The sequence below is a fragment of the Alexandromys fortis genome, unplaced genomic scaffold (genome assembly GCF_014885135.2).
Source record: "Alexandromys fortis isolate MF-2015 unplaced genomic scaffold, M_Fortis_MF-2015_v1.1 scaffold_94, whole genome shotgun sequence".
NCBI classification, from domain to species: domain Eukaryota; kingdom Metazoa; phylum Chordata; class Mammalia; order Rodentia; family Cricetidae; genus Alexandromys; species Alexandromys fortis.
Window position 1 is genome coordinate 6392169 of NW_026067979.1, and position 27418 is coordinate 6419586.

The following is a 27418-nucleotide window of genomic DNA, read 5'->3' on the forward strand; positions in this document are numbered from 1 at the left end:
GGGAGCAGAGCAGAGTCTGACCTCACTTCCTCTTCCGCCCAGAATTCTATTCTGTTTACTCCTCCCATCTATGTTCCAAGCTGAGGCCAAGCAGTTGGTTTATTATAACTTAACCAATGAAATCAACAGATTGATATATGACACTCCCACATCAACTTTTGATGTAAAACAATACAGTGTACCTCCTTTCAGCCCTGGAGTTCAGAGAGCTAACGTGGGGCCCAGGATGCTCTCCTTCTGGAGGCCCTGGAAGAGAGAGTCTATTTCCGTGTTTTTCCCTTCTCTTAGAGACACTTGCATTCCTTGCTGGTAGGCCCTTCTGACATCTTCGAAGGCAGCAGATGGAAGCTTAGCTCTTCCTAACTCCCTGCCTCCTCACCAGGACCCTTTGGACTGTGACCCTGCGCACCATCCTGGTTCGCATTCCAAGCCTCTCTCTCGACTCCCTTTTGAATGTCAGCCAGCACTCCCACGCTCCTGGATTTGGAATGTGGACATCTTTGGGAAATCATTATTCCATCTACTGTAGATCTAAACCTAGATCCAGAGTGGGGAAAGTGGGAGGCTTCGGACAGTGGGGCTTTTCCCTAGAAGCCAGCCCAGGGATTGTACATATATGGATAATGAGTCTGGGGGAAACCGGGAGATAGGGAAGTCAGGGTGGTAAGACCGACTCACTTCATCTGGTAGAGATTGTTTGTGCCTCTGTGATCGATGTCGTGACAGAAGGCAGCAGTGACCATGGCCAGGGCCTCCAGATCAGTGAAGTACCGCTTCAGCTTTCCTGTCTGGAGGGATATTAGAGGGATCAGCCACGAACATTTATTTAGGGGAGGGAAGCAAGGTAGAGAGACAGGTGGAGAGGGCACAGCCAGAGCCCACACATGGAAGTCTGCTTCTTTGCTTTTGCTTTTGAGGCGGGGTCTCATATAGTCCAGGCTTTTCCAGAACTCATTTTTTTTTTTTTTTTTTTTTTTTTTGGTTTTTTTAGTCAGGGTTTTTCTGTGGCTTTGGAGCCTGTGCTGGCACTAGCTCTGTANTCGAGACAGGGTTTCTCTGTGGCTTTGGAGCCTGTGCTGGCACTAGCTCTGTAGACCAGGCTGGTCTCGAACTCACAGAGATCCGCCTGCCTCTGCCTCCCGAGTGCTGGGATTAAAGGCCTGCACCACATCGCCCGGCTTCCAGAACTCATTTTAAAAATTTTTGCTATATTTATCTGTGTGTGTGTGTGTGTGTGTGTGTGTGTGTGTGTGTTTGTATATGCCACAACACATATGTGGAGGCCAAAGGACAACTTTTGGAAGCCGGTTCTCTCCTTCTGCCTTATAGTTCATGAGGATAAAACTCAATTCATCAGGCTTAGCAGCAAGCACCCTTACCCACCAAGCCATCTTGTAGGCCCTGGCATAGAACTCTCTATATAGTTGAAGATGACCTTGAATTTCTTTTTTTTTTTTTTTCAAGACGGGTTTCTCTGTGGTTTTGGACCCTGTTCTGGAACTAGCTCTTGTAGACCAGACTGTTCTCAAACTCACAGAGATCCACCTGCTTCTGTCTCCCCAGTGCTGGGATTAAAGGCGTGTGCCACCACCAACTTTGAATTTTTGATCCTCCTGCTTCCATTCCTATGTGCGAAAATTGCAGGCCTGTGCCACCACACGCAGATGATGCAGTGCCGGGGATCAAACCCAGGGATCTGTGTGTGTTAGGCAAGCACTCTACCAAGGGAGCTATGTCCCCAGCCACCTCTGATCTCATTCTGTTTCCACTCCACGGGGTGACCAATGGTTCGTTCTACTCGGGCTGTAGAGCTCCAATATCAAGCTGAGACAGTTCCCAGGTAACCCAGGTAAATAGGAAGGCTGAGCACCCTACTCCTATGTCGTCCTAATTGGACCTCTGCATCTGTGCCCCAGAGTGGGAGGGGTTGGATGTAATGATCATAGCAAACCTGGCAGCCATATTGTCACTGGGAGGTCTTTGAACATGGCCATACTCCTAACGCTGACTTTCTAAACCTGGTCTACCAGTCAAGGTACAGCCAGAAGGAGTTTTCTCTGGGGTTCCTTCAACTATTTCACTCTTGTTTGTGCTGAGGTTGAAGTGAAGGTGGGGGAGAACTCTGAAGAGCTGACATTGACTCAGTGAAGCAAGCCAAACTGCCAGGCGTGGTGATGCCCGCATGCCTGAGACGATGGAGGCAGGAAGATCTATAGTTGTAGGTCATCTTCAAGCTACGTAGAGAACTTAAGGCAAGCCTGGGCTACATGAGACCCCCACACACACAGCACACACAGGTAGGGGTAAGGAGAGACCAAAGGGAAGGGAAAGGAAGAAAAACCTAATCTAAGATTGCTGTCATCACTTTCTGTGGCCTAGCTAAAACTCCTGTTTCCAAACCCTAGTGCTTAGGCAGTGCTAGTCATGAGGGTAAGGAATGCAGGCAAGGAGCATGAGGCCAGCTGCTGTTGCAGCATGACCTGTATGGAGAAACACTCGATGAGATATGATGGACTCTGAAATGTGTGTCAAAAATATTGACACAAACATACCAAGGCCACCCAAAGACATTTTAGCAATGCTTGTCATGGTAAAAGATTAGAAAACAACCTTCATCTTCAACAATAGGGTGTTGAGTAAAGAAATTCTAGGACAGCCATTGCAGTCAGCCCTCTGTATGTATGGGCTTCATACCTGTGGGTCTAACCAGTTGTGGACCCAAAAGGTAGACTTCAAGGTGGAACTGACCTATACTCCAAGACCCTATCTCAAACAAGAATATATAGGAGGCATAGGTTACACACAAATACACTGTTTTTTTATATTAGGGACTTGACCACACACAAAGTTTTGGTATGCAGAGGTGTCCTAGAACAACCCCTCCACACACACACAGGTTGCAATGGACAACTGTTCTGTGCAGCAAAAAACATGTAATGGGATCAACCTTGTAGACGCTATGTTAAGTGAAAAAAGTCATACACAGAGGTCTGTGTGATCCCACTGGCAACAGTGTCTAGAGTGGTCATGTTTCTATAGAAAGAAGGTGAAGGGGTGGCCTAGGAGCTAGGAGAAACTGACATTCTTGTTTAATGGGTACAGAGCTACTGTCTGAGAAGATGAATGAGTGTCCTAGAGTGACCCTGGCAAGCACAGCACATTGTGAATGTACTTAGCGTCACTGGATTGTACCTCTAAAAATGACTTCAGTGGTAAGCTTTCTGCCTCATCTAGTAAGAGATGTGTTTTATACGGGTATGTGTTTATATATCGAAAGAATCTTGGGGCTGCAGAAATGGCTCAGCAGTTAAAAACACTGGCTACTCTTCCACAAGACCTGGGTCCAGTAGCCAACACCCACAACAGCCTGAAACTCCAGCTCCAGGGGATCTGATACCCTCTTCTAGTCCCTCTGGGCACTGCACACATACGGTGTACCACATGGACAAAACACTCATCCACAGAAAATATAAATAAAAAATTTAAAAATCTGATTGGCATATACAATGGAAGAACATACCATTATATGATATATTTTTTTTCAAATAAAATATTATAGATTACTCCATTGGTCATAAAAATAAATGGCATGTATGTGTGGTACAAAAAGAAAATTTGGTAAGCTCTGTACACTTGTCTGTTCTTGGTGGTTTTATGCTTTGAGAGACTCTTGTTAGGTGGTGCAGGCTAACCTGCTCTGGCCTTCTGAGTGCTGTGATTACAGGCTTGCCCCACTGGTTTATTCATGAATCTCCTTTTATGCTTGTATTATGTCCACAATTCTTTTTTTTTTCCAGTGCTAGGAATTGAACGTCCTAGGCAACTACTCTGTCACTAAGCTACACTCCCAGACAGAATTGTGCAATTCTTAAAAATCAACAAATAAAAACGGCCACACCGTGGCCGCACCCCCACAGCCCTCCGTACCACCAGCAAGGAGAACATGGTCTGCCCCACGTTGAAGCCGTGCCTCCAGTTGTGGTAGGTGATTCTCCGGTAGCCCTTGCTCAGTGAGTACATGAAGCGCACCAGGGCCTGTGAACACATATGTCAATGAGGCAGCATGCGCCTGCCCAGGTGGCCAGGACCTCCCTCAGGACACCCAAGGTCCTCCAACCCCATCGTTGGCCCAGACAGTGGAAAGTGTCCACAGATGCAGAAGCACTAGACAAGCAACCTCCTGCTTGACACTATGACTGTAGGTGTTGGGGACAAGATAACCATGAGCCACCCACATCCTTTTCAGGTTGAGCTTCAGCAGGGATTCCTAAATGTGCCTGGGAGGCAACTGTCCTGGGAGGGAGGATTGTTTAATCCCGTGGTTCTCAGGCTGGTCCACTAAGTGTCAGGTTTGTTAGAGCTGGCGGCATGCTGCTGTGTCTGGGTCTGTGGGGTGGATGGGTGTGTAAAGCCTACGGCCAGCCCAACAGAGTCTTGGGTGGTACTGACGTGGTCTGGGGCATGCTTTGAAAGGCCCTACTTTCGTCAAAGTCTGGGAGGTTTTGTGCTCCTTTTCTTTCACACACATCTCCCACAGTGCACCTTTGTCAGGAATTCTGCAGTGGCAAAGGCCTGTTCCCATGAGCTTAACTAATATCGCCCACCCGCATGAGAGTTCCAGGACCTTGATCCCAATGAACAGTGCCTTCTCTAACAGAATCCAACCAGGCCCTGGGCACATATTCTGAATCCCAAATGCACATACTCCTTCCACATGTTCTATAGACCAAACTGTTTTTGTTTTAAAAGCCAGGAAGCAGGGAGGGAAGGAGAGAAGGTCAGTGATCTGGGTATAGTAGCTCCCACCTGGAGTCCCAGCACCCAGGAGGCTGAGGCAGGACCAAGAGCCACAAGTTCAGGGCCAGGCTGGACTACAGGATGGGGCTGCAGAGTGCAGAAGGGCGAGCAGCTGTGGGCCTCACCTCTTGCGGGATGTGGAACTTCTCCACCACTCTGAGCTCGTAGTACATCTGTATGCCGCACTTCACCAGCTCAAGCTCCGTGAGGGGCAGGTCGCTGAAGTGAAACTTATTGATCTCATATTTCTCAGCATCTGGAAGTTCTCCTTGCTGGATTGGAGTGGAGTCCAGTGGTTAAGGAGCATAGTGTGCTCCCGGGCCCCTCCCCCGGAGAAGCCAAGCAGGGTGAAGGGATACTCGAGTCCTATTGCTCCAGGGTCAAGCTGCTTACCAGGACCTCAGCCAGTTCCTCCTCCTCGCATTCCCACGGCTCTTTCCCATACACTTCTCTGGTTTTCTGTCATGCCCCAAACAGCAGAGAAGACACATTAGGTTATTGCTTCAAGAACCCAAGGAAATCTCCACATCCCACATTTGCTTCTCCCCTTCTTCCAGCTGAAGCACCCATTCAGAGACTGCTGACCAGCATCCATTGACGAATGAGTCCTGGGTGTCAGGGCCGTGGAGAGCTACATTTAAATTCAGGCTGTCACTTTGCAGCTGTGTTACCGAGTACCTTTGAACCTTAATTCTGACATCTGATAAATAGAGATAATAAAAGCTTATAACTAATCATTTGATTGTATAGTCTTTTTTTTTAAATATTGGAGCCCAAGCCTTGCCCATACAAGCACTTTAGCATTGAGCTACACCCCCAGGATTTTGTTTTTAAGACAGGGTCCCACTGTGAAGCCCAGGTTAGCTCAGATTTGATGGCCGGCAACATTCCATCACCCTCCAACCTCAGCTGCCTGAGTGTTGGGATTATGGGCATGCTCCACCATGCCTGGTTCTTGTTTTTAAACAAAATATGTGAAACAGCCAGACATAGTGGAACATGTCTACAATCCCAGAGGCTGTGGCAGGGGAGTCTTAGACATCAAGGTACCATAAGCTATACAGAGAAATCCAGGCCAGCCCAGGCTATACAATAAAACTGTCCCTGAACAAACAGAAGTTCAACTAATATAAGTATGTAAAGTATTGTCACAGTGTAGTACTAACAAAATAATATTGGTGTTTATATTTTTATTGTTACTAACGGCTGAGAATAATCAGGGTTTTGGCCAAAGTCTTGGTTCGTTCATTTGCTGTGCAACCTGAAACAAGTTCCTTCCCTCTTTGGGTCTAATTTCCTTTGTGCCAGATGAAGAAACCCTGTTAATTGTTTCTGATTTCTTGATCCAGAGTGAAATCTGTCAGCTTCCAATTGGGTTGCTGAGGCTACGTGTCCTTCTGGTCTACCTATCCAGTATTTGGCTGGCCTTACAGCCTGAGTCAAGCAAACCATGAGGTATTTCATCTAAATTTGGTGTTTTCTTCTGTGAATTGACCTTTAATGGATTAGGGATAATAAGATTTTCTTTAGCATTTTTCTAAGATTAGGAACTGGCCTTGGGCTGGGGATATAGGTAAGTGGTGGAGAGTTTACCCAGCACACGTGAAGCCCCGGGTTGCTGCCTAACCTAGGCATGGTTGTACACACCTGTAATCTCAGGTAGAGGCAAGAGGATCAGAAATTTAAGGTCGTTCTCGAGTATAGAACAGGTCTGGGCCCAGCCAGGGCTACATGTCTTCTTTTCTAAAGAAAGCAAAGCAAAGCAAAGCAAAAAAAAAAAAAAAAAAAAAAAAAAAAAAAAAAAAAAAAAAAAAAAAAAAAAAAAAAAAAAAAACACCCAGAGTGCAACACAACCCCACACTGGGCAGCAGAGATAGGATTAGCTAGCCTGGGCTATTTGCGTCTCAAAAAACAAAAGAGGGAAAGGAAGGGAAGGGGAGGGAAGATAAAGGAAGGGGAGGGGAGGGGAAGGGAGGGGAAAGGAGGGGAGGGAAAGGAAGGGAAGGGGAGGGGAGGGAAAGGAAAGGAAGGGAAGGGAGATCTCTGAGAACATTGGTTTGGCATGTTTTTCAGTGTGTGATGTATATAACCAAGGCCGTGGGATCTCAACTGGATATCATATCCCAAGCCATTTGACTAGCTCAATTTGTTTGTAGGATCTTGGTTTATTTAATACCAATGTCTCCAGGAATGCTAAACCACTGATCCTTGCATATCCATTTCACCATTCACAATAGCACCCCTGATACATGAGAACTTCTATACTCTCCCCGTGGGGTGCTCACCACCTCTCGAACCACCCATTAAAAAAAGTAGTTCATTTTCCTGACGAAGGTTAAGTGAGAACTCTTCTCATACTAGGTGATTTGAGGCCACGTCCTCTCCCTCTTTGGAGCCTCCATTTCTTCATCTTTGCACTAGGTAAGAAATCTTTCCCTGCTCCCCATGGGGCTAATGCATGTGAAGACTCGAACATACCCTTAAACGGGAATTTGCTGTGTGAACTGTATTTTGCTTTGACAGGGTTTTCTGCAGCTCAGGCTAGCTTCAAGATCACTATGCAACCAAAGATGACATTGAACTCTTGAGCCTCCGTGTCTCAGGTGCCATGATCACAGTATGCTCCACCCTGCTTAGTCTGTACAACACTCAGGATCAAACCCAGGGCTTCATGATGCAAGGCAAGCAATGTACCCCTGAGCCTCTGCTCCATCCCTAAATACAAAGAGTGTAATTATGGGAAGGCTTCCTACTCTCTCTGAACTACTTACTGCTCTGCTCGCTAAACATGTGTAGGGCTTTTAAGTGAGTAGCCCTGTAGAAGGGAGACACTAAGAGATGACGCCATAGGTTTACCAGATAAAAAGTGTCCTGCTTAAAGTAAGGGGCTGAAATTGGGTGCCCCTGTCTCTAGTGCCCAGTCAGTCTTGAGTCAAGGGGAAAGTGGGGTTTCTAGCGCTGTCAAGCCAGGGTCAGACTCCAAGATAGAGGTGACCCTGCAAGGGATACTGCTCCTCAGGCAGTCATTAATGGCTACTCTCTGGTGCCCACCTATCCATCCATTCAGCTTTGAGGCCTGCTGCATGTCTGTGCTAGGTGGGAGAGACCGGGATGAACCCAATCAGGCCAGGCTGTGCCGCCTGGGCTTCACACCTGGTCTCGGGCTGGCACAGCTCCACGGCCCTACTCCACCAGGGCGGAACAAGTGAAGACTGCTACCCACCAAGATCTTCTGGATTTCCTCGTTGTCACACTTCACGTGATATTTGACGATGTCCTGGAAGATGTCCTTCCTGTTTTCAAGTCTGTTCATGGACTCGTAGGTGTCAGGGTTCAAGACTGACCAGCCCAGGAACTGAGTCAAAGACTGCACAAAAAGAAAGAATCAGAGGCAGCGGCAACCTGGGTCCTGGTGCTGGCTGGGGGGCGAGACTGTCGAGACCTCTGTTTTCTCAGCTATAAAGTGGGTTTGCAAAGCTATGTGGGGCAGGCAGGCAGTGGTAAAATATGGAGGTCAGTGCATTCAAATGAAGGTTTTTTAAAAAAATTGACGGCACGAAAGTAAAAGTGTGCAGCCAGCAGGAAGTACACAGGAGCTCTGCGCTTTCTCATGAGTTCTCATGTTAACCTGACACTGTCCCCAAAAGTGAAGTGTATGAACCTTGTGGGCCAGTGAAGAATGGACAAGGAGAAACTTGCCCCCCATCCCTCCTCGCGGTCAGGCAGTTAGTTACACACTAGGGTCCCACCATGAAGTTCTGGAGACCAAGCCTGAAGTTGGTGGACTCTGAACCCCGCCAGGCAAGGGTCACCCAGCATCCCACACCTCCATGAGGGTCTCGTCCATGTCGTCAAAGGGCTTCCCATCTTTGCGGTTGTAAAACGTGGCCACGCCAACGATCTCTTCCTTCTTGTTGACGATTGGCATGGAGAGCACATTTTTAATCATCCACCCAGACTCATCCAGGGGCTCTTTCTGCAAGGGAACGGCAGGGCTTCAGACTCCACCCCTTCCGTGCTGCACGGGTGGCTGGACCTCAAGGACCTGGCTCAGCTGAGAGGACAGGGCTCGGATCTTGTGTGGGTTTAGCTGCTTACACACACTGTGAATTGATTCCCTATGCCAGGAACAATGGTTCCCATCCCCATGATGTCAGGCCTGGCAAGTGCCAGGCGTAGTGTTAGGATCAGAAACATCCAAGACCGGGAGTAAGGAGCCTAAGCCCTGGTCCTGAGTTCAGAGAATGAAGGATGTGCATTTTCTTGAAACAGAAAGGGACCTTGGGATATAACTAATTGGCGCCTTCTTCCCTTCCCAAGAAAGTAGGCCAATCCTGGTGTATTCTAGCATTCTTTCCAGAGAAAGAAAGAAAAAAGTCCCTTGGCTAAGAGAACGAATAAAAACAGCTTACCTGGAAAGCAAAAAAGTCCTCGGCCGGCGCGTTCATTATATTGCAAATCTGCAAGCCCGGAGGGGGATAAAGCAGCTGGTCAGGGCCGAACAAGAGCCTACAAGTCCCGCTCACTATTCAAAACACATGTCCTTGCCCAAGGTGGCGCTGTCCTCATCAGGTGGACAGATTCAAAATGGCTCAGGGCTGATATTGAGGGTACCCGATAGGAAAGGTCACCAGGTAGAGTTTCCTTTTAACTGTTACATTCTTGAGGCATGTCTAGGCTTTAGAAAAAGCTAAATGTACAGCTGTCGTTATTAATAACTGCATAGTACCCCATCCTGCAGTTCTTTTGTTAAGTATTTGCATGTTCAGATGCCTGTGTGTGCATGTGTGTTCTGTTTTCTTACTTTTATTGTATATGCATTGTTGTTTTGCCTATATGTAAGTCTGTGTGAGGGTGTCAGATCTTGGAATTACACACAGTAGCTAAATGCCATGTGTGTGCCGGGAGTTGAACCCAGGTTCTCTGGAAGAGCGGTCAGTGCTCTTAACCACTGAGCCATCTCTCCAGCTATGTTCTGTTTTCCTTTGGGGATTCGATCTCATTACATAGTACTGGCTGGTCTGGATTTGGAGCCAACCTCCCTCTGTCTCCTAAAGACTGAGGTGACCAGCATAGCCCACCAAGCTACTCTAAACATCTCTGGCTTAGTTAGAGTTTTGTTTTGTTTGACAGGAAAGAATTCTTTCCTTGGGCTGTAAAGTAGACTAAGAAACAAAAAGTGTTTTGACTCCAATTCTATATTGCTAGAATTGAAGACTAGATCTGATCCCTCTGGAGCACTGACAATGGGGCCACCGTGTGCAGCTATGTAGTGTACACTGCACAAAGACATCTGGTTGACTTCTGCAATCCCCCCAGGGAGGGAAGCCATCTTTCAGTTCTCAAAAAGTTTCCCACATGGGCCATGACTGCCCGTTGGAGAGGTAGGCTGCCTGGTCTCAGAGGAACAGCTGTCCCTGTTCCTTTCCAAACACTGCACATACATTGTAGCATCCTTCCAGGCTCTGCAAGGACCATGTCCATCAGATACCCTTACCTCCCTCCTCATTGTTGCCCTCTCTCAGCGCTGTTTCCTCCAACCCAGGGCATGCTCCAATCTCTCCCACAGCCTTGCTAAACTCCCTCCAGCTGACACAATCACCATAGCAACCATCCAGGCAAGCATTCTCCTCCTTTCTCTTATATTTTTCACCTGCTCATTGACCACCATCCCTCAGTTGCCTTCTTGCTGGCTTTTGTCCCCACTTTGCCACCAAATCTGCTTTCACCGTGGCTGCCAAGGGCCTCACGCTATGGTGGGACTCCTGCCTCTTTCTCGTCAGATCTCTGTGCTACACGAATGTGATATCTTGCATTGCTTCCTTAGTTACCCTGGCACTGTCTCTCCTGGGTCTCCAAACATTTTTGACCTCTCGTGTTTGATCTTCACAGAATCCTCTTTGTCCACCTGCCCTGGAAACCCTGTCATCTCTGGGTTTTGTGCCAGATGCACTCTCCCTGGGAGCTTAACCTGTACCCATGGTTTCCAGCGCTGCCTGACTCCAAGACGCCCCGTCCCTGTCTCAGCACTACTCTCTCCATGGTATCAGAGCTGTCATCCACGTGCTGGGACGCCGGACGTGCTCCTGAGAAATGTCTCTCCTTCTTGACTGAAAGTGACTTATCATTGGATACCGCAGCTCAACAACCACAATGTCCAAGCCCATCTGGAAGCTGGAGATTCCCTCTGTCCTGCTGCACCTCTGCCCTCTGACTCACCAAGTCCTGCCAGGTTTGCCTTCTCCGTGTGAGACCCGACCCTGTCTCTTCTCCTCTGCATCTCGTTTCTGTTGAAGTTATATTAAATGAGCACGTTTACCTGGGGCCTGGGTCACCGTCAGTTCCTAAGGACCATCTGCCTTCATCGAGATTGGTTTTTGTTTGTTTGAGAGACTCATTTAACTCAACTGGACTCAGACTCACTATGTGACCAAGGATGAACTTGAACTTTTGATCCTCTTGCCTCTGCCTTTTGGGAGTTGGCTGCCACAACTGGTTTGATGAAGGGCAGAGCTTCATGCATACAAGGCAGGCACTCTGTACCTGAGCCACGTCCCCTACCCCCTCCATTGAGATTCTTATCACCTCCTACTTGAACTGTACTCTTCTCTGTCTGCCTCCAGTCACCTGTGAATTAAAGTCCTAGGCTTTAAAGTGGCACCCAAGGTCCACTAGATCTGACTCCTTCCTCCCTCTCAAGCCACCTTGAAATGTCTTCTTGTCTCAGACCTAACTAATACTCTTGTATTAAGCACATACAGCGTGTGGCTCCCAACCCCTGCACCCAAGTCAGCATGTCATAGATTTTGGATATGGAGGACCCCCAAAGGCTCATGGGTGAAAAAACTTGATCATCAACAAGACCCTCCTGGGAGGTAGCAGAAACTTTTAAGAGGTGAGAGGACCTACCAGGTACTCTTCCACTTATCAGCACATGCCAATTGAAGGGAGTATTGGAACCCACACCTCATCTCCCTGTCTCCTTCTTGGGTTTCTGACCACTTGATTGCCATGGTGCACTGCTTTGTCACAGGCCAAAACAACACATAGGGGTGATGCGTAGCTACCGGACATGACCCTGCTCTGGGATGCAAGAGACCGCACGCCATCACTCCACTCTCGACCCTGAGGGGTGGGACATTCGTTAGTCTAAATATAGAATGTCTCCCCCCACAGGCTTTTGAGCTGACAGCTTGGTCCCAGCTGGTGGTGCTGAAGATGCTGTCTTGGGGGGCGGGACCTAGTTAGAGGAAATAGGTCACTGGGCTGTGATTTTGGAAGTTGGGTGAGGTCCCGGGGCAGGTATTTTGTCACACAGGTATGGCAGGAAGTAACACACGGGTGTTCTGCTGTGTTTGTGGGTAGGAGGAGAAGGCTGGGAATGACCATTAAGTCTGGTGCAAGAGCTTGGTTCTCGGTATCTGGGGATCCGGGTAGACCAGCCTGTCATGACGCTGTCCCTGGTGTATTTGCGCCAGTTTCTATTGTCGGCGACACAGTACACCTTTCTGTGTAAGAACAGTTTCTCTGTATTTGCTTATTTCCCCAAATGTCAATTATGTGCTCTTCTCTGTGGGTCAGCTGCTGCGTAAACTAGAAAAACAAGAGACTGTGGTTCAAAAGAGCCACATGAACCCTCATTTCCCTTGCTCTCTTGATTCTAAGTCTTCTTGCTGCCCTACTCATTCAGATTCCTCCCCCTTCCAAGTTGTGTCACTTACCAGGCCATTTTGGGCCACGTAGGTGGGGAGACCACTCACTAGAGCCCAGTGGTCAGCAGGTGGGTTCCTGTAAAGGCCAAAGACAAATAAATGGCAATTTTCAAGTCGGGGACTGTGCCTTCCCGCTTCCCACTGGCCCAGTGCCCCACTTTCACTCACAACAGCTGTCTCAGCCCCAAAGAGTGGTCAGCCATCTACCGCACACCCAGAAATGGAAAAGAAGGTCACGGATAAAACATATTCATAATTGTCCATGAGACTGGACTATCCAAACACTCAATCCACTGCTTGTTACTGACTGCAGAGCAAAAGTCCTATCATCCTCCCCCGTGACGTGGAGAGGCTTACTCCTGTCACGGACTGAGCGCGAAACTAACACTTTAATACTTATCTCTAGGAGAAGCAACACTACGGCTCCTAGACTTACAGTTACGTGCAGTATAACAGCGCTTCAGCCAACAGTGGGCCACATATATGTCAGTGGTCCCATAAGATGCATCACCCAGTGATATCACAGCCTCTTTACTGTGTATTGGTACAATGACAAAACCTGGCAATGCCTTTCTCCAAATGTGTCCCCTTCCTTGAGGAGACACATGATTGTATTACTTTTGCTTGGTTACAGTAAGAATATATACATTAAGAATATAATATACATTCAGAAAGAGACATACCAATCATCATCACTCATGAGAAAGTGAATTTGGGGCTGGAAAGATAACTCCAAGGGTAATTGGAGCATATCTGAGGACCTGGGTTCAGATCCCTAGAACCCATGTAAAACAAGCTGAGTGTGACTGCGCATATCTGTTACCATAGCCCTGATGGTGGGGAAAGGGTAGGGACAGGAGCATGACTGGGGCTTGCTAGCCTCAAGCCTAGCTCCAGGTTCAAGGGAGACAGCCTCAAGGGAATCATAGAGAGTGGGATAGAGAGGGACACTCGATGTCCTCTGGCCTCAGAATGTGCACACATGTGCATGTACACACACACACACACACCACACACACACACACACACACACACACACAGAGACACCCCTGAAAGTGAACATTTCAGAAATCCCACACCGATCAAGAACAGCAGTGTCAGCACTTTGGAAGCCCCAGCCCCTCTCAGCCATGGCCCTAACCCTGAAGAACTGTCATTGTGGTATAATTCCATTGCTTCTCTGCAGCATTTTCCCACGTGGCTCTGCTCCCTCTCCTCTCTAACCCGATTGGCCTGATTCTTTCCTTCTCACCACAGTAGCACAATTTATCCATTCACACGTTGCCCATCATCCCTTAGCTCCTTCCCCAGTTTGAGATGAGATGAAACAGCACCGCTAACTCAGTTCTGTACGTCTCGGAAATATTGGGTGTATGTCTCCGAAATATTGAGTGTATGTCTCCAAAATGTTGAGTGGTAACATGGATATATTTTTAATTATGAAGTAATTGTACCAATTTTACACCTGTCAGTGGTATGTTACAGTTCCTTTGTTCCATGTCCCTGCCAATACCTAGTGTGTTCAGACTTTCGAGTTATAGCCTTACTGGTAGGGCCTGAGAATGCCATCACCGTGGTCTTCCTTATAACAATGTGTTTGATGTATGGGTTGCCTTTGTGGACTGCCTACTCATGTCTCTCTCTTTCTATTCTGTAATGCTCCTTTTTAATTAACTTTGATTTCTTTGTAGACTTGACACGAGGCAGGCATCTGTGTTGTAAGCATCTCATTTCACACCACGACCTTTTTCACACTTTATAATAAACCAGTGTTCCAGGTATGCTGAGGAATTTCCACCTCCTCATGGTTTTGACTTAGTGTACTTGATGCAGTGATGACCGGCCTGTGTGGTCAGTAGAATATGGCAGAGATAAATATGTTATCCTTTAAGACTTTTTACATTTATGTGTACATGTGTTTAATTGTGTGCCGCACATACGGGTGTCCACAGAGACAGGTATCTTCTTATCCAGCCAGGCAATCGGTATCTGTTTTGTCAGCTTTGGCCCATACCTGATGACAATTCTTTTTTTTAAATAAATATTTATTTATTTATTATGTATACATATCCTGTCTGTGTGTATGCCTGCAGACCAGAAAAGGGCACCAGACCTCATTACAGATGGTTGGGAGCCACCATGTGGTTGCCGGGAATTGAACTCAGGACTTTTGGAAGAGCAGGCAATGCTCTTAACCACTGAGCCATCTCTCCAGCCCATCTGATGACAATCCTTGTAAGATGGTCCCCACCACACACCCCAGTTGGCAGTGGGTAAGTGGTGGGGTGGGTGCTGGTACCATAGGCCTCAAGGTTGTGCTGCTACAGTGATGTCAGGTGTATCCTGACTGACTCAAAGGTTTGTATTAGAAAAGGACTCCTTTCTTTCTTTCTTTCTTTCTTTCTTTCTTTCTTTCTTTCTTTCTTTCTTTCCTTTTCTTTTCAGAGTGGATTTACAGTTTTAATGTAGGTACTGAAAAACGAGAACATGTTTACACTAGACCAGCAGGTTTTCAAGAAACCTAAAACAGGAGACACAGGAGAGGGTTAGGTGGAAGGAGAAAGGTGACTGTTATTTGAGCCTGGTGAGGTGTGTTGGGTTAGTAAAGCACCGGGGATGGGGATGGGGTTGGGGTTGGGGTTGGAGGGATGGCTCAGTGGGTCTAGCACTGGCTAGTGGTGATTGCAGCGGTAGGTGGAGACTGGATCCCCAGAGCAAGCTGGTGAACTCTGGGTTCAAATGAGAGAGCAAGAAGATACTCAATATCGACCTCTAGCCTCTACATATGCACACATGTGTGTACATTCACATTGTATGAACATGTATGTACATATATGCATATACACATGAGAAAAAAAGAGATAGAGAAAGGAAGGTAGGAAGGAAGGAAGGAGGAAGGAAGGAAGGTAGGAAAGAAAGAAAGAAAGAAAGAAAGAAAGAAAGAAAGAAAGAGAGGAGAGAAAGAAAGAAAGACAGACAGACAGACCCAGGAAAGCTGTGAGTTGTGATAATGCAAAAGACACACATGAGTTTCATAGTTTCATAGTGTGAAGGTAGGAAAGGGGGTGGAAGCTAGGAGTGGTGGCTCCTGCCAGTAATCCGAGCACTTGGGAATCAAGGCAGAAGAATCAGGAGCTGAAGGCCAGCTTCTGCTGTATGGCAAGTTCCAGGCCAGCCCAGACTACATGTGACCCTGTTTTTAAAAAGGGGAGAGGGTAGAGGATAAAGAAATAAAAAAAATAAAAGGAGAAGAAAAGGAGGTTAGAGAGCAGCATGTTTGAAGATTGCACATTAGAAAATTGAAGGAGGAAAAAAAATGTGCTCAGGAAAACTCAGACCTAGGCATGGGTTACACACCTGTAGTCCCAGCACTCAGGCAGGAGGATTATAAATTGGAGGCCAGACTTGGATAGTAAGACTGTATTTAAAGTAAAGAAGAGAAAAAGAGGGAGTGAGAGAAAGGGAGGGAGAAAAGAGAGGGTGGTGGCAAAGAACTGTTACTTTAGCTAGTTGTTTTGTGTGGACAGGTGTTTCATCAGTATGTCTGGCTGTGCATCATGTGAATATCTGGTGCCCTTTGAAGCTGTGGAGTTACAAGTGCACCATGAGGGTGCTGTAAATTGAATCCAGGTCCTCCAGAAGAGCAGCCATTGCTCTTAACCACTGAGCCATCTCGTCATCCCCAGAACCAGTTTTAATCCAAGCAGGAATGTGCTGGAATAGAGAACCCAGCAAGAGGGGAATGTAAGACTATTTCTCATCCTCAGCTAGCAAAAGACAGACCTGAGAACTGCATCTCTGGGTGACAGAGGAGTATTTTAGGATTTGACCTGGTGACTAAGGCTGAGTCAGCGTTTCCAGTTATCTCTACTGGCTCTGCAGGGAGGGGGCAGCAGCTGAAGGTGTGATCCTCCCACTGACTGCAGTTTATGGCACCCACAATTAAGGCAAGAAAGTGAGTCTGTCTCCAGGAAGAGCTCTGGGCGTGGCTCTTAGTACAGGAAGGGATTCCGGGAGATAAGTTTTCTGGAACCCTCTGCTGACCAAAACAACTTATCCCAAAAGGGGTTGTGACTTCTCTGCTCCTGAAATTGTCCTCTACAGGCACCTGTAGCATCCTTCCTTTCCTGCCCTTCTCTGGATGTGGTGTTCCTTGGGGCCTGAGTCACTTTCTTTCCCAGCTTCTTATTTTTGCTCTTCCCTTTTATTGAACCCCAGAAGTGGCTCCACAGAAGTGGTTGAAAAGCCTCAATTTGAGACCATCATCTGTTTTGGGGGGTGGAGGGGAGGTGGTGCTGAGGCTGCTTGTCAACACAGGCTATTCCTCCTGATATATAACCCAGCATGCTTGCCTTTGATCCAGCTCTTCCCTTTGGGAGACTGGTTCCACCACCTTCTCAGTCTCATTGTTTACCACCCTCCCCCTGCTCTCTCTGCCTCCAACCAAGGACGTGACTGTTCAGAGTGTGCTCAGAGTTCGGTGTCAGGACCCACAGACTTAAGGTATTGGAAATATGCCTGAAGTTTTTCATGTCTGGAGATGAAACTTACGGGATTACTTTGATGTCTTCTTTGCCGTGCAGGATGTAGTCAATGACCTTGTAAAAGTTAATTTCCTGGCAAAAGAGGAAAATTACACACTGAGCCATAGCAGGGCTTCAACAGAGGTGCCCCCATGAAACTAGCCTGATTCTTCCTTCTCTGTTCAAACACACACACACACACACACACACACACACACACACACACACAAGGAAGAGAGCACACAAAGTTTACCCATGCCTAAGACATGGCACCCATACCCCATCCTTCACTGCATCTGCCCTTGTTTTTCAGGGGCTCCAAGTTTGCCCCTAGCTCCCTCTAAGGTTATCTCTGTTGCTCTCCAGCCTTCACTGTCCTTAGATGACCCTGAAAGAGGGTCATAGGAGGTCAAAGGACCAGCTGGCAGGTGGCTCTATTCCTCTTGCTCTCCATGAAAAATTCTATTGTCTTATCAGGTCCTCTGTTTGCCTAAGAGTGACCATCTCGTGGATGAGAGCTGAGATGCAGGAGAAGGAAGGAGTACTGTATAGTGAGACATTGCAATGAGCCAGCGCCAGAGCCTGGGTCCTTGATTTCTAGACCCATTTAACTATGTGATTTAGGGATAGAAGCATAAAATGCCGCTGCAGTATCTCTATGGACTGGGACACAGCCACCCAGACAATGACCACTGGACTGTTGCCAGCCTGCAGACTAGTTGTTACTAAAACACTTAGCTGCATTTTTTAAGAAGCATTGACTCCGCACTCAAGCCTCTCCCTCATCTATTAGATGTCTTTTCATTTGTAAAAACAGTGTGGTTACAGGAGTCTGGCTAATTCGCTTGTTTGGATTTTGTGTGTGTGTGTGGGGGGGTGTGTGGGTGTGTGGGTGTGTGCATGCACAGATTTGTCCTGGCAGGTGTGTGAACCTTGGTGGGTGTGGGAAGGCCAACAGAGGCTGTTCAGTGATTTCCTCCACCACTTTCCATCTTACGAGCCTTTGAGGCATGGTGGCACCACAGGCAAGCTCAAAGGATTCTCTTTTCCCTCTGCCTACCCTCCCCATCACGGTTGCATAGGAAATAACCACTGAGCCATCTCTCCAGCCCATTGTGTGTGTGTGTGTGTGTGTGCTCGTGTGTTACATCACAGCAAAGGTGGGGAGATCAGAGGACAACTTGTAGGATTTGATTCTTTCTTCCCATGATGCGGGACCTGAGTTTGATGAGGGATCAAACTCAGATCATCAATCTTTGTGACGTGCACCGTTGCCTGCTGAGTCATCTTACCAGCTCTGTTGGTTAGGTTTTTTTTTTTTTTTTTTTTTTTTGAGACAAGATTTAGTAGTCTTTTCTAGCTAGTCTCAAACTTGATATGCAGCCAAGGTTGACCTTAAGCTTCTGATCTTCTTGTCTCGACCTCTCAAATGCTAGAATTACAGACATGCACCAAATGCTAGAATAATAGGCATGCACCAAACGCTAGAATTACAGACATGCACCAAACGCTAGAATAACAGGCATGCACCAAACACTAAAATAACAGGCACGCACCAAAATGCTAGAATTACAGGCACGCACCAAATGCTAGAATTACAGGCATACATCAAATGTTAGAATTACAGGTGTGCATCAAATGCTAGAATTACAGGCATGCACCTCCACCTGGCTCAGGAATCTGGATCTTGAATCTGACTCCCAAAGAAAAACTACAGAAGGCTCTCACTCTCTACCAGTCAATGCAATGGAATTACAGACGAAGAACTCTGCCAGGCCCAGAGTGCATGAGAATCTTCCATCCTATAAACCTCATTCTTGTCTCAGTATTTGCCACAGCAGCAAAAATCTTATCGTTCTTAATATCCCACCCTACCTATGAGTTTCAGTTGCAGGTGGTGAGTTAGCAGGATGTCTCTAGGACCAGAGTGTACATATTCTCTGACTCAGCATCTTCACGTCCAGAAATGCATGCCTTAGACAAGTTCTCAAGGATGACTGTCACGTCCACAGGTCTCAGCCTCATTACTTTAAAAGGCCTTGCAACAACGCCAAACCTACTCTGTGAGCAAGTTATGTCAGAAGCATAGACTGACATGTCTATGTCCTTCTACAATGTCAGAATTTATTGAATGACAAGTTCACAACGATGTCAATTTCAATGGCTTAAGTTCACCAATAACTATTGATTTCACTTGGCATTTGTGGCTTTTGGTAGTCCTGTTTTTTTTTTTTCCAATCTGATCTTAGATACAAATATTAGCTCTCAGGTTGTATATTACACTTCACGTAGTGGTGTGTGAGTGTGTGTGTGTGAAGCATGCTATAGAAGAGTTGAGAGCTCAGTACTTATTAGTCCATGACTCATGCATAGGCTGGTTTGAAAGGATTGGAGAATGCTGCAGTATCCAGCATTAGGTGCCCCTTATTTTCTATGATCCAAGTACAGGGCTTCATTATTCATTCATTCAATAGTCACATGTGTTCGGTAGGCTCACAGGTCTGGTTTTTCTGAGGCAGTTTTGTTTTTGTTTTTGTTTTGTTTTTTCTTTTGACTTTTTGACTTTTTGAAACAGAGTCTCACTATGTAGATTTGGATAGCCTGGAACTCACTAGGTAAACCAGGGTAGTTCTCTGCCTCTGCCTTTGTCTCCGGAGTGTTGGGATCAAAAACACGTGTGACATGGATTCTGCTATAGTTTTGATGCATATATCCATGTGTTCCTTATTTAATATGATACATTCAGAGGGAGTCATACTTTCTTCGCATAAATGAGTTACCAGTATGCCTCGTGGTTGGTGCTGGACAGGTGGTGGCTGTTTGCTTGGCCCAAATGACAGACCAAATCATTCTTAATCAGTACTTGCACTGGAAAGGGAACCAACTGTTGTTTTATAATGAGGAATCACTCAGGGCAAAGCACGGCCTGAAGATATTGTTCCCTACAAAGCAGAAGAACTTTGAACAGGCCACACCTGATGGCAGCTATCCCTGGGAAAGTGGTTGAACAGATAGAGCCTGCATCTCCTCCGTGCAGTGTGGGTTACATCCCTACAAACCCATTGTAAGCTGAGCCACTGGGAAGCACTGACTGGGCTTAGTGGCTCATGCCGGTAATCTTAACATTTTCAGAGGCTGAGGCAGGAGAACTGTGAGTTCCGGACCCACCTGAACTATACTGAGAGACTCTGGGCTAGACAGTAGTCACACCTATAATCCCAGCAATCAGGAAACAGAGGCAGGAGGGTCACTACAAGTTTAAGGCCAGCCTGGGCTACATAGTAAGTTCCGGGCTAGCCTGGACTACAGAGTAAGACCTTGTCTTAAAAAAAAAAAAAGACAAGAACTAGTTCTCAAACATCCCAGCTGAGAAACACAGGCTGTTGTGGGATCTAGGAGGTGAGCATGTGGCCACTGCTACTGCCAGAGTGGCTGACGGTGTTGTGCCAAGCACAGTTGCCATGGGGCTCTTCCGAAAAGTTCCTAGCATGTCTAACAGGTTTGGTTAGGGTGTTGGATTTTTATTTATTTTTCTTTTTCTGAAACCTACTGGAGAATCAATTTGCTTTCAGGAAAAAAAAAAGCAGCAAAATAGAATCAGTGTGCTAGGCAAAAGAGGGCTTTTTCTACACACTGTAGCTGCTGTGTGGCCTTCAAGGCCACACTCATGTATGAATTCACAGATTCTGGAAAACCAAACCAGAGCCATCAAGGGCACCTTTGTTACCTTCTGCTGAGCAGCAGACACTGTGACACCAGGGTCTTTGAAAGAGTCACCAGTACATTGGTTACCAAAACATGAGGCCTGGAAGTATGGCAGTTTCAAGACAAGCGGTATGTTTTGTTTTTTTCCAGAGGCCTAATGAGCCTGTACAACCTTTTCATACTTTAAACACACACAAGAAGTTTTACTTTCTGAAGGAGATGAAATGAAATACAGCTGACTGTTAGCGGGCTTTGGACCTAGGATGGAGGGAGGAGTGGCTAAAGTCAAACACCGTATTTTTTAAGTGCGTTTGAATTCAGCCAATACAGCATGAGTCACACTGGAAGGCAAAGGAGACCACAAGAAGAAGGCATGTTTGTGTTGGCAGTCATCTGAGAGAAAAGCACCCAGGTTTTTAATCTGTACAAATGATTTGGCCTTTCCAGATCTCCTCAAGTGTCCAATGGGAAAAAATAAAAATAACTTGTTCATATTAAAAAGAAGAAGTGATAGCCAGGCCTGCTGGTGCAAGTCTATAATTCCAGCTGCTCGGGAGTCTGAAGCAAGAGCATTGCAAGTTCAAGCACCTCCTAGGGTAAATGGGGAATTCAAGGCCAGCCTACCCAATCTGTGTCAAAAATAAAGGCAATTTTTTAAAAAATAGACAAAAGGCAGAGGAAGTGGTAAACCCTTGCCTGGTATGCCTGGGGCCCTGGATTCAAATCATGGTACCACAGCAACAAAACAGCTCAGGTACGGCGCCCGGAAGACAACGAGATGCAACTGGCCAGTTCCGGTTTCGATACTACAATGCCTACTGCCTCTCGGTGGGAGATTAGCACCAGTGACCTAAGTCCTATGAACGGGAACAGGTTGGCCTGCCCCAGGATGACAGAATAGGGAGAAGGCTTCTGGAAATGCCCCAAACCCACACAACTAGCTAGTGTCAGAACTCAGGAATCTCCCACTGTACCCACATTCATTAAAGAAAAGCGTTTCGAGCCAGGGGTAGGCCTAAGTCTTTTTTTTTTTTTTTTTTTTTTTTTTGGTTTTTTNTGAGATTTGGGCTTGAGTAACATTGATTGCTCAAGTTGTTGGCAGAGCACAGGAGAGCTAGGACCTGAGAGGACATGGTTTTAGCCTTGCTTTCTTTTTTTTTTTTGGTTTTTCGAGACGTGGTTTCTCTGTGGCTTTGGAGCCTGTCCTGGCACTAGCTCTGTAGACCAGGCTGGTCTCGAACTCACAGAGATCCTCCTGCCTCTGCCTCCCAAGTGCTGGGATTAAAGGTGTGCGCCACCAGCGCCCGGCTAGGCCTAAGTCTTTAATCACATCACTAGAGAGGCAGAGATAGATCTCTGCAAGTTCAAGGTCAGCCTGGTCTACGTGGAGAGTCCCAGAACTACGTAAAGAGACTGTATCTGGTGTGCTCTGATGTTTTCCTGTATATACTCTGTGTGAAGGTGTCAAATGCCCTGAGACTGGAGTTACAGGCAGGTGTGAACTGCGATACGGGTGCTGGGAATTGAACTCAGGTCCTCTGGAAGAGCAGCCAGTGCTCTTAACCACTGAGTCATCTCATCAGCCCATTGTTTCCCATTCTTAGATGAACAGCAATACAAGGCTGAACTAGTCTTTGCCGAGGCCATTGTTTGGTATATCTGTGGGTTTCTGTGGGCTTCTCTTGTGTTTCTTTGCAGTGTCCTAGAAGGCGCACACTACCCAGCCACCACCTGAAAGGAATGCGGTCAGAGCCACCACACTGAACTTCCTGTCACACGAACAGCAGGGGCACTAACTGGTTAGGAAATTCAGAGTCAGTGTTGACTTTCTTTTCCCGTCCCTCTCCCGAGCAACCATAGCCTTTGCAGGTATAACCTGCTTACATGATACCCTGTGACCCTGAATTACGGAGGGGTTGGGGGCAAACAGGAGCACCCAGCCAGGAGTGTGAATGGTGGCTGACTAGGTAGCTTATGCTACTTCCTAAAGATGCAGCCATGACGTAGCTCCAATCAAATCTATCCTGCGGGCTTAAAGGTCCCATCTAACTGATCTCCAATCTTTTCAAAAATAAACCGAGAACCCACTATGAAAAACTTTGACTATCATTATCCACCTGTCCAAACAAACAAGAACTTAAATGCAGGCAGCTAACGAGTGTATCAAGTAGTTGGGACTGTGCTCTGGCTATCAATTTGAACATTCTGGATTAGATTTGAAGCCTCTTTCTAGCTCCAAACTGCTTCTAACTTCCCGCTTAGGGGAAGACCCTTGAGCCAACTGCATGACATCTCTGGACTCATTCATGTCTGCTGAATGTGAGGATCAATTCCTGTCTCATCTGTTCCTCTGGGTCCCCTCGACACTCCCACAAGATATTAAACATTAGTAAGTGACAGAGTCAGAAAGGTGTGAAGAATTACCGTCGCACAGGAGAGACGACAGAGTGACAATTGAGACAAATGATGAATGAGTGTCCTTCAGCAGAACCCACCAAGCCTTGCCTATGGAAAAGACTGTGAAGCAACTCACCCTTCCATCTGGAGTCCTGGGACCTGAGTAGGCTGGAGCCTCACCCATCAGAACTGGCCACACATCAAAAAATTCCTAGGAGTAAAATAAAACAATAATCACATGTTCTTATAAAGAAAAGCCTATATGCGCTGCCTACCACTGAAGTTTGAATGTGGAACAATCACTGAAACCTGAGCTTGCCTGGAAGAGCAAAGTCAGAGAATGTTCTTATTTGTTTAACATTGATAAACAGTTGTCTAATAAGCCGAAATATAGGTGATGAGTTGGGGTGTCCCCGGTGTTGTAGGACACTAGATGGGGAAATGAGGTTTGGGGGCTGAGGAAATGGCTCAGTAGGTAAAAGCTCTTGCCAGCTAGTGTCAGGATGCAAGTTCAAATCCTGAGATCCCAGGTAAAGTAGGGCACAGTAGCACACGTCTATAATGTCGGTGCTCTTAGGGCAAAATGGGAGGAGGAGGCAGGAGGATTCCCAGAAGTTCTCCAGCCTGTCTCATGCAATAGCAAACAATAAGAGACCCTATCTCAGTCAACTTGGCAGGAGAGGTTTGACACCCAAAGATGTCCCCTGCCTCCGTATATGGTGGCTTGTGCATACCCACACACACATGGAAATATACACAAACCACACACACACACTTTTTTTTTTTTTTACAGAATAGGGTCTCTAGGGAAAACAATCGAAGCATCTGGATGAGACCTAATAGAGCAATGAGGCCGCAGCTGTAGAATCACATTGCAGTAGTGTCTGCCAATCAGAAAGGTGTCATGACAACAGCAGCGGTGAGAAACGTGGGGTCTCAAAATAAATCACACAATGCCACCGTCAGCTCCAGAAATGTTGCTATTAACTGTTGTGAAAAAAACATCCAAAAGCCCCTGAAAGCTATTAAACGCAATAAGCAGGGTGTGCTCCCGATCCTGACCTTGTACTTGGGCTCCGGCACTCCAACACACACCCCTCCATAACTAACGAAGGCTGGGGCAGGAGCTGGGCTGGCACTCAGGCACTGCATTTGATTAGCGTGTGCCAGGCCCTAGGCTCCATCCCCAGCTCTGGAGTAATAACCGAAGAGACGTGTTTCTATGACAAATTAAATTTTAGTCAGTCACAGACAGCCAACCGATCAGATTACACCTACATCAGACAAATGTGTGGCTGTAGCCAATTAAGTTGTCTTTATTCCATCCACCCTAGAAGAGTTCACTGCCCATGTAGAGCCGCGCTCTTGATGGCTTCCTGTTTGGGGGCCACCTGATTCATGAATCATCCCTAACTGAATTTACTTTATCTTGAGTTTTTCTTTTTACCTTGAGTTTTTTGGCCTAAGACACAAAAGGAAGATAAAGAAAGGAGGGTGGGGGATGGGAAGAAGATAGAAAAAGGTGGGTGGGGGGTGGAGTTCGGTTGGTAGAACACTTGCCTAGTGTGGCAGCCTGAATGTAATTGGGCCCCCATAATCTCATAGGGAATGGCTCTATAAGGAGGTGTGGCTTTGTTGGAGTGGATATGGCCTTGCTGGAGGAAATGTGTCACTACAGGGGTGGGCTTGGAGGTTTCCTATGCTCAGGATGCTGCCCAATGATGTCTCAGTCAACTTCCTGTTGCCTGCAAGATGTAGGACACTCTGCTATTTCTCTAGCACCATGCCTGCCTGCATGCCTCTGTACTCCCCCTCCCCAAGATGATAATGGACTGAACCTCTGAAACTATAAGCAAGTCACCCCAATTAAATGTTTTCTTTTAATAAGAGTTGCCATGGTCACAGTGTCCTTTCACAGCAATAGAAATCCTAACTAATACACCTAGCATGCCTAAAGCCCTGTGCCCCAACCCCAGCACAGAATAAAATGAGTGTCGAAGCACTTGCCTGGAATCCCAGCACTTAGGAGTAGAGACAGGAAGATCAGGAGTTCAAGTCCAAGACTAGCCTAGGATCCAAGAGACCTTATCTCAAGAAAGAAAGGAAAAGGGAGAAAAAAAAAAAAAAGAACCAGAAAGAAGGCTTAGGAGAAGAAGCCACTAGGGCTACCTAGGCTTCCATCTGTGGCTTGTCTGCTGGTGTTCTTTGCATATGGAGATACAAAGGTTGTGTTAGATCAAAGTCCAGAGGAGGTTTTCCTTGTGCAGGGCTCTCTCTGATCGTTGAGCTGTTAACACTTGGGGACAAACAGTGACCTGTTATCCCTGCGTTGCTGTGTGTAGAGGCCACCCTTTATGCCTTGTTCCTTTGAACGCACTCATCCTGATGGCTGGCTTATGTTAATGTCACCCAGAAGACAAACAGAAGGGAGCTCACAGAAAGTTCAGATGCCACACCCTCGGTCTTCTGTCTGGACGGACTCTTTTGCTAGACTCTGACAACAGAAGGAAATTCCGCCTGGGTGACCATGTGAACTGGGAATCTACCGGAGCCCCATGTCCTGTTTGCAACTTGTTTATGGTGCGTACAACACATTACAGACCTTAGAACATGGACTCAACCTTTGGGTCGCAACCCCACTGACAAACTTCTATCTCCAAAGAAAGATTTACATTACGATTCATAACAGTAGTAAAATTACAATTATGAAGTAACAACGAAATAATTTTATGGTTGGGGGTCACCACAACATGAGGAAACTGTATTAAAGGGTCACAGCATTAGGAAGGTTGAGAACCACTGCCCTAGAAGAACTTCATATCTCCTGAAGAAGATAAACAATGACTTGGTTGCTGCTAGGAATGGCAGGAGAAAAAGAAATACTCAATTTGAAGTCTCTAATTATGAAAGGGTAGAAAATACAGGGAGAAACGTCAAGAGATATAAAACATAGTTAAGAACTCTAACGTAAAATGCCAGATTCAGAGATCTCTTCACAAGTGACCATCAAGACATTGTACACACATACTGAAATCAAGGCAGTATGACACCGTAGAATAATAGAAAATCAACCAGCGTAACAGAGTAGACATTCCAGAAACCAAGCCAGGGAAAGATGGGCTTTTCGATGGGATTGTGACAACAGGTGGACTTTTTGTTAGAGCAATGGGGAAGGGCAGGTCTTTTCCAGATGAGGTAATGGTAGGTTGGGTGTCCACGTGAAATAGTAATATATATCATGTATACACTAAGTTTTTCTGGTATACTGTAGAGCTACATGTAAATTCCATAAAAATAAAACTTACACAAATTGGCATAAGTAAATACCTTTCTGAACTTGGAAGCTAGAAAAAGACTTCTTAAACAGTTTGGTGACTTCATAAAAGTCACTAGCCATAAGAAAAATTGATTCCTTAGACTACACTATGACTCTGATTTATATTCACCGAAACACACTTTTAAGGAAAAGAAAGCACTGAGTTGGAGAGGACATCTGTGAGACAGCAGGGAACATCTGTGGAACAACAGGGAACATCGTCTGTGGGACAGTAGGGGGCATCGTCTGTGGGACAGCAGGGGACGTCTGTGAGACAGCAGGGGACATCGTCTGTGGGACAGCAGGGGACGTCTGTGAGACAGCAGGGGACGTCTGTGAGGCAGCAGAGGATCCTGATCCACACTTGCAAAGCCATCAGCAGATGGCTCCAGGGTAAAAAGCATTTGCCAGGAGAGCCTGATGACCTGAGTTCAATCCCCCAGAATCTTCAATGGAAGGAGAGAGCTTATTTCCAAAAGTCATCCTCTGACCACTACACCTGTGCTGTGTATGGCCTGCTCCTCTTCCTTCAGTTCTGGGAGTCAAACTCAGGTCCTCGTAGCTCTGAGGCAAGCACATTACTAACCGAGCTGTCTCCCTAGCGCTCATGTAAAATCTTCCACAGCCATGCAGACTCACCCAGGCTAAGTCTGTGCTAGGTGAATCCTTGCCGTCCTTGAAACTGTCTTACCTTCTGTTTGGTCATGTCTAAGAGGCCTATGGAGTATCTGTCACAGTTGAGGAAAGCACGGACTGTGTACAGGGCTTTGTGAAACTGTCTCTCTATATCCGTGAGCTCTTCAAAGACCTTGCTCCCAGACCACAGCAGTATCTGCAGACATTTGAAAAAGAATGATCAGAGTTGTTGAAAGTTTCTTAGAAAATAACAATTCTGCAAGGCTTTCTAGTTTACTCCATTTAACTCTCACAATAGCCTAGAGAAATAGGCTCATTCGCCCCATTTTATA

General features: G+C 46.6%; 1 protein-coding gene across 2 annotated transcripts in view; it reads right to left on the bottom strand.

Moving 5' to 3' along the window:
• The window catches only part of Pde6a (phosphodiesterase 6A), a 63280-nt gene that overhangs the window by 25770 nt on the left and 10092 nt on the right, over nt 1-27418 (bottom strand). For both annotated transcript variants that reach the window (XM_050158034.1, XM_050158033.1), the window contains 11 exons: nt 27142-27282; nt 23271-23345; nt 17061-17125; nt 12519-12585; nt 9210-9257; nt 8624-8773; nt 8021-8164; nt 5191-5256; nt 4923-5069; nt 3928-4035; nt 679-788 (listed from right to left, as the gene is read on the bottom strand). In XM_050158034.1, coding sequence (XP_050013991.1) covers nt 679-788; nt 3928-4035; nt 4923-5069; nt 5191-5256; nt 8021-8164; nt 8624-8773; nt 9210-9257; nt 12519-12585; nt 17061-17125; nt 23271-23345; nt 27142-27282 — 1121 coding nt within the window. The remainder of the gene's footprint in view (nt 1-678; nt 789-3927; nt 4036-4922; nt 5070-5190; nt 5257-8020; nt 8165-8623; nt 8774-9209; nt 9258-12518; nt 12586-17060; nt 17126-23270; nt 23346-27141; nt 27283-27418) is intronic.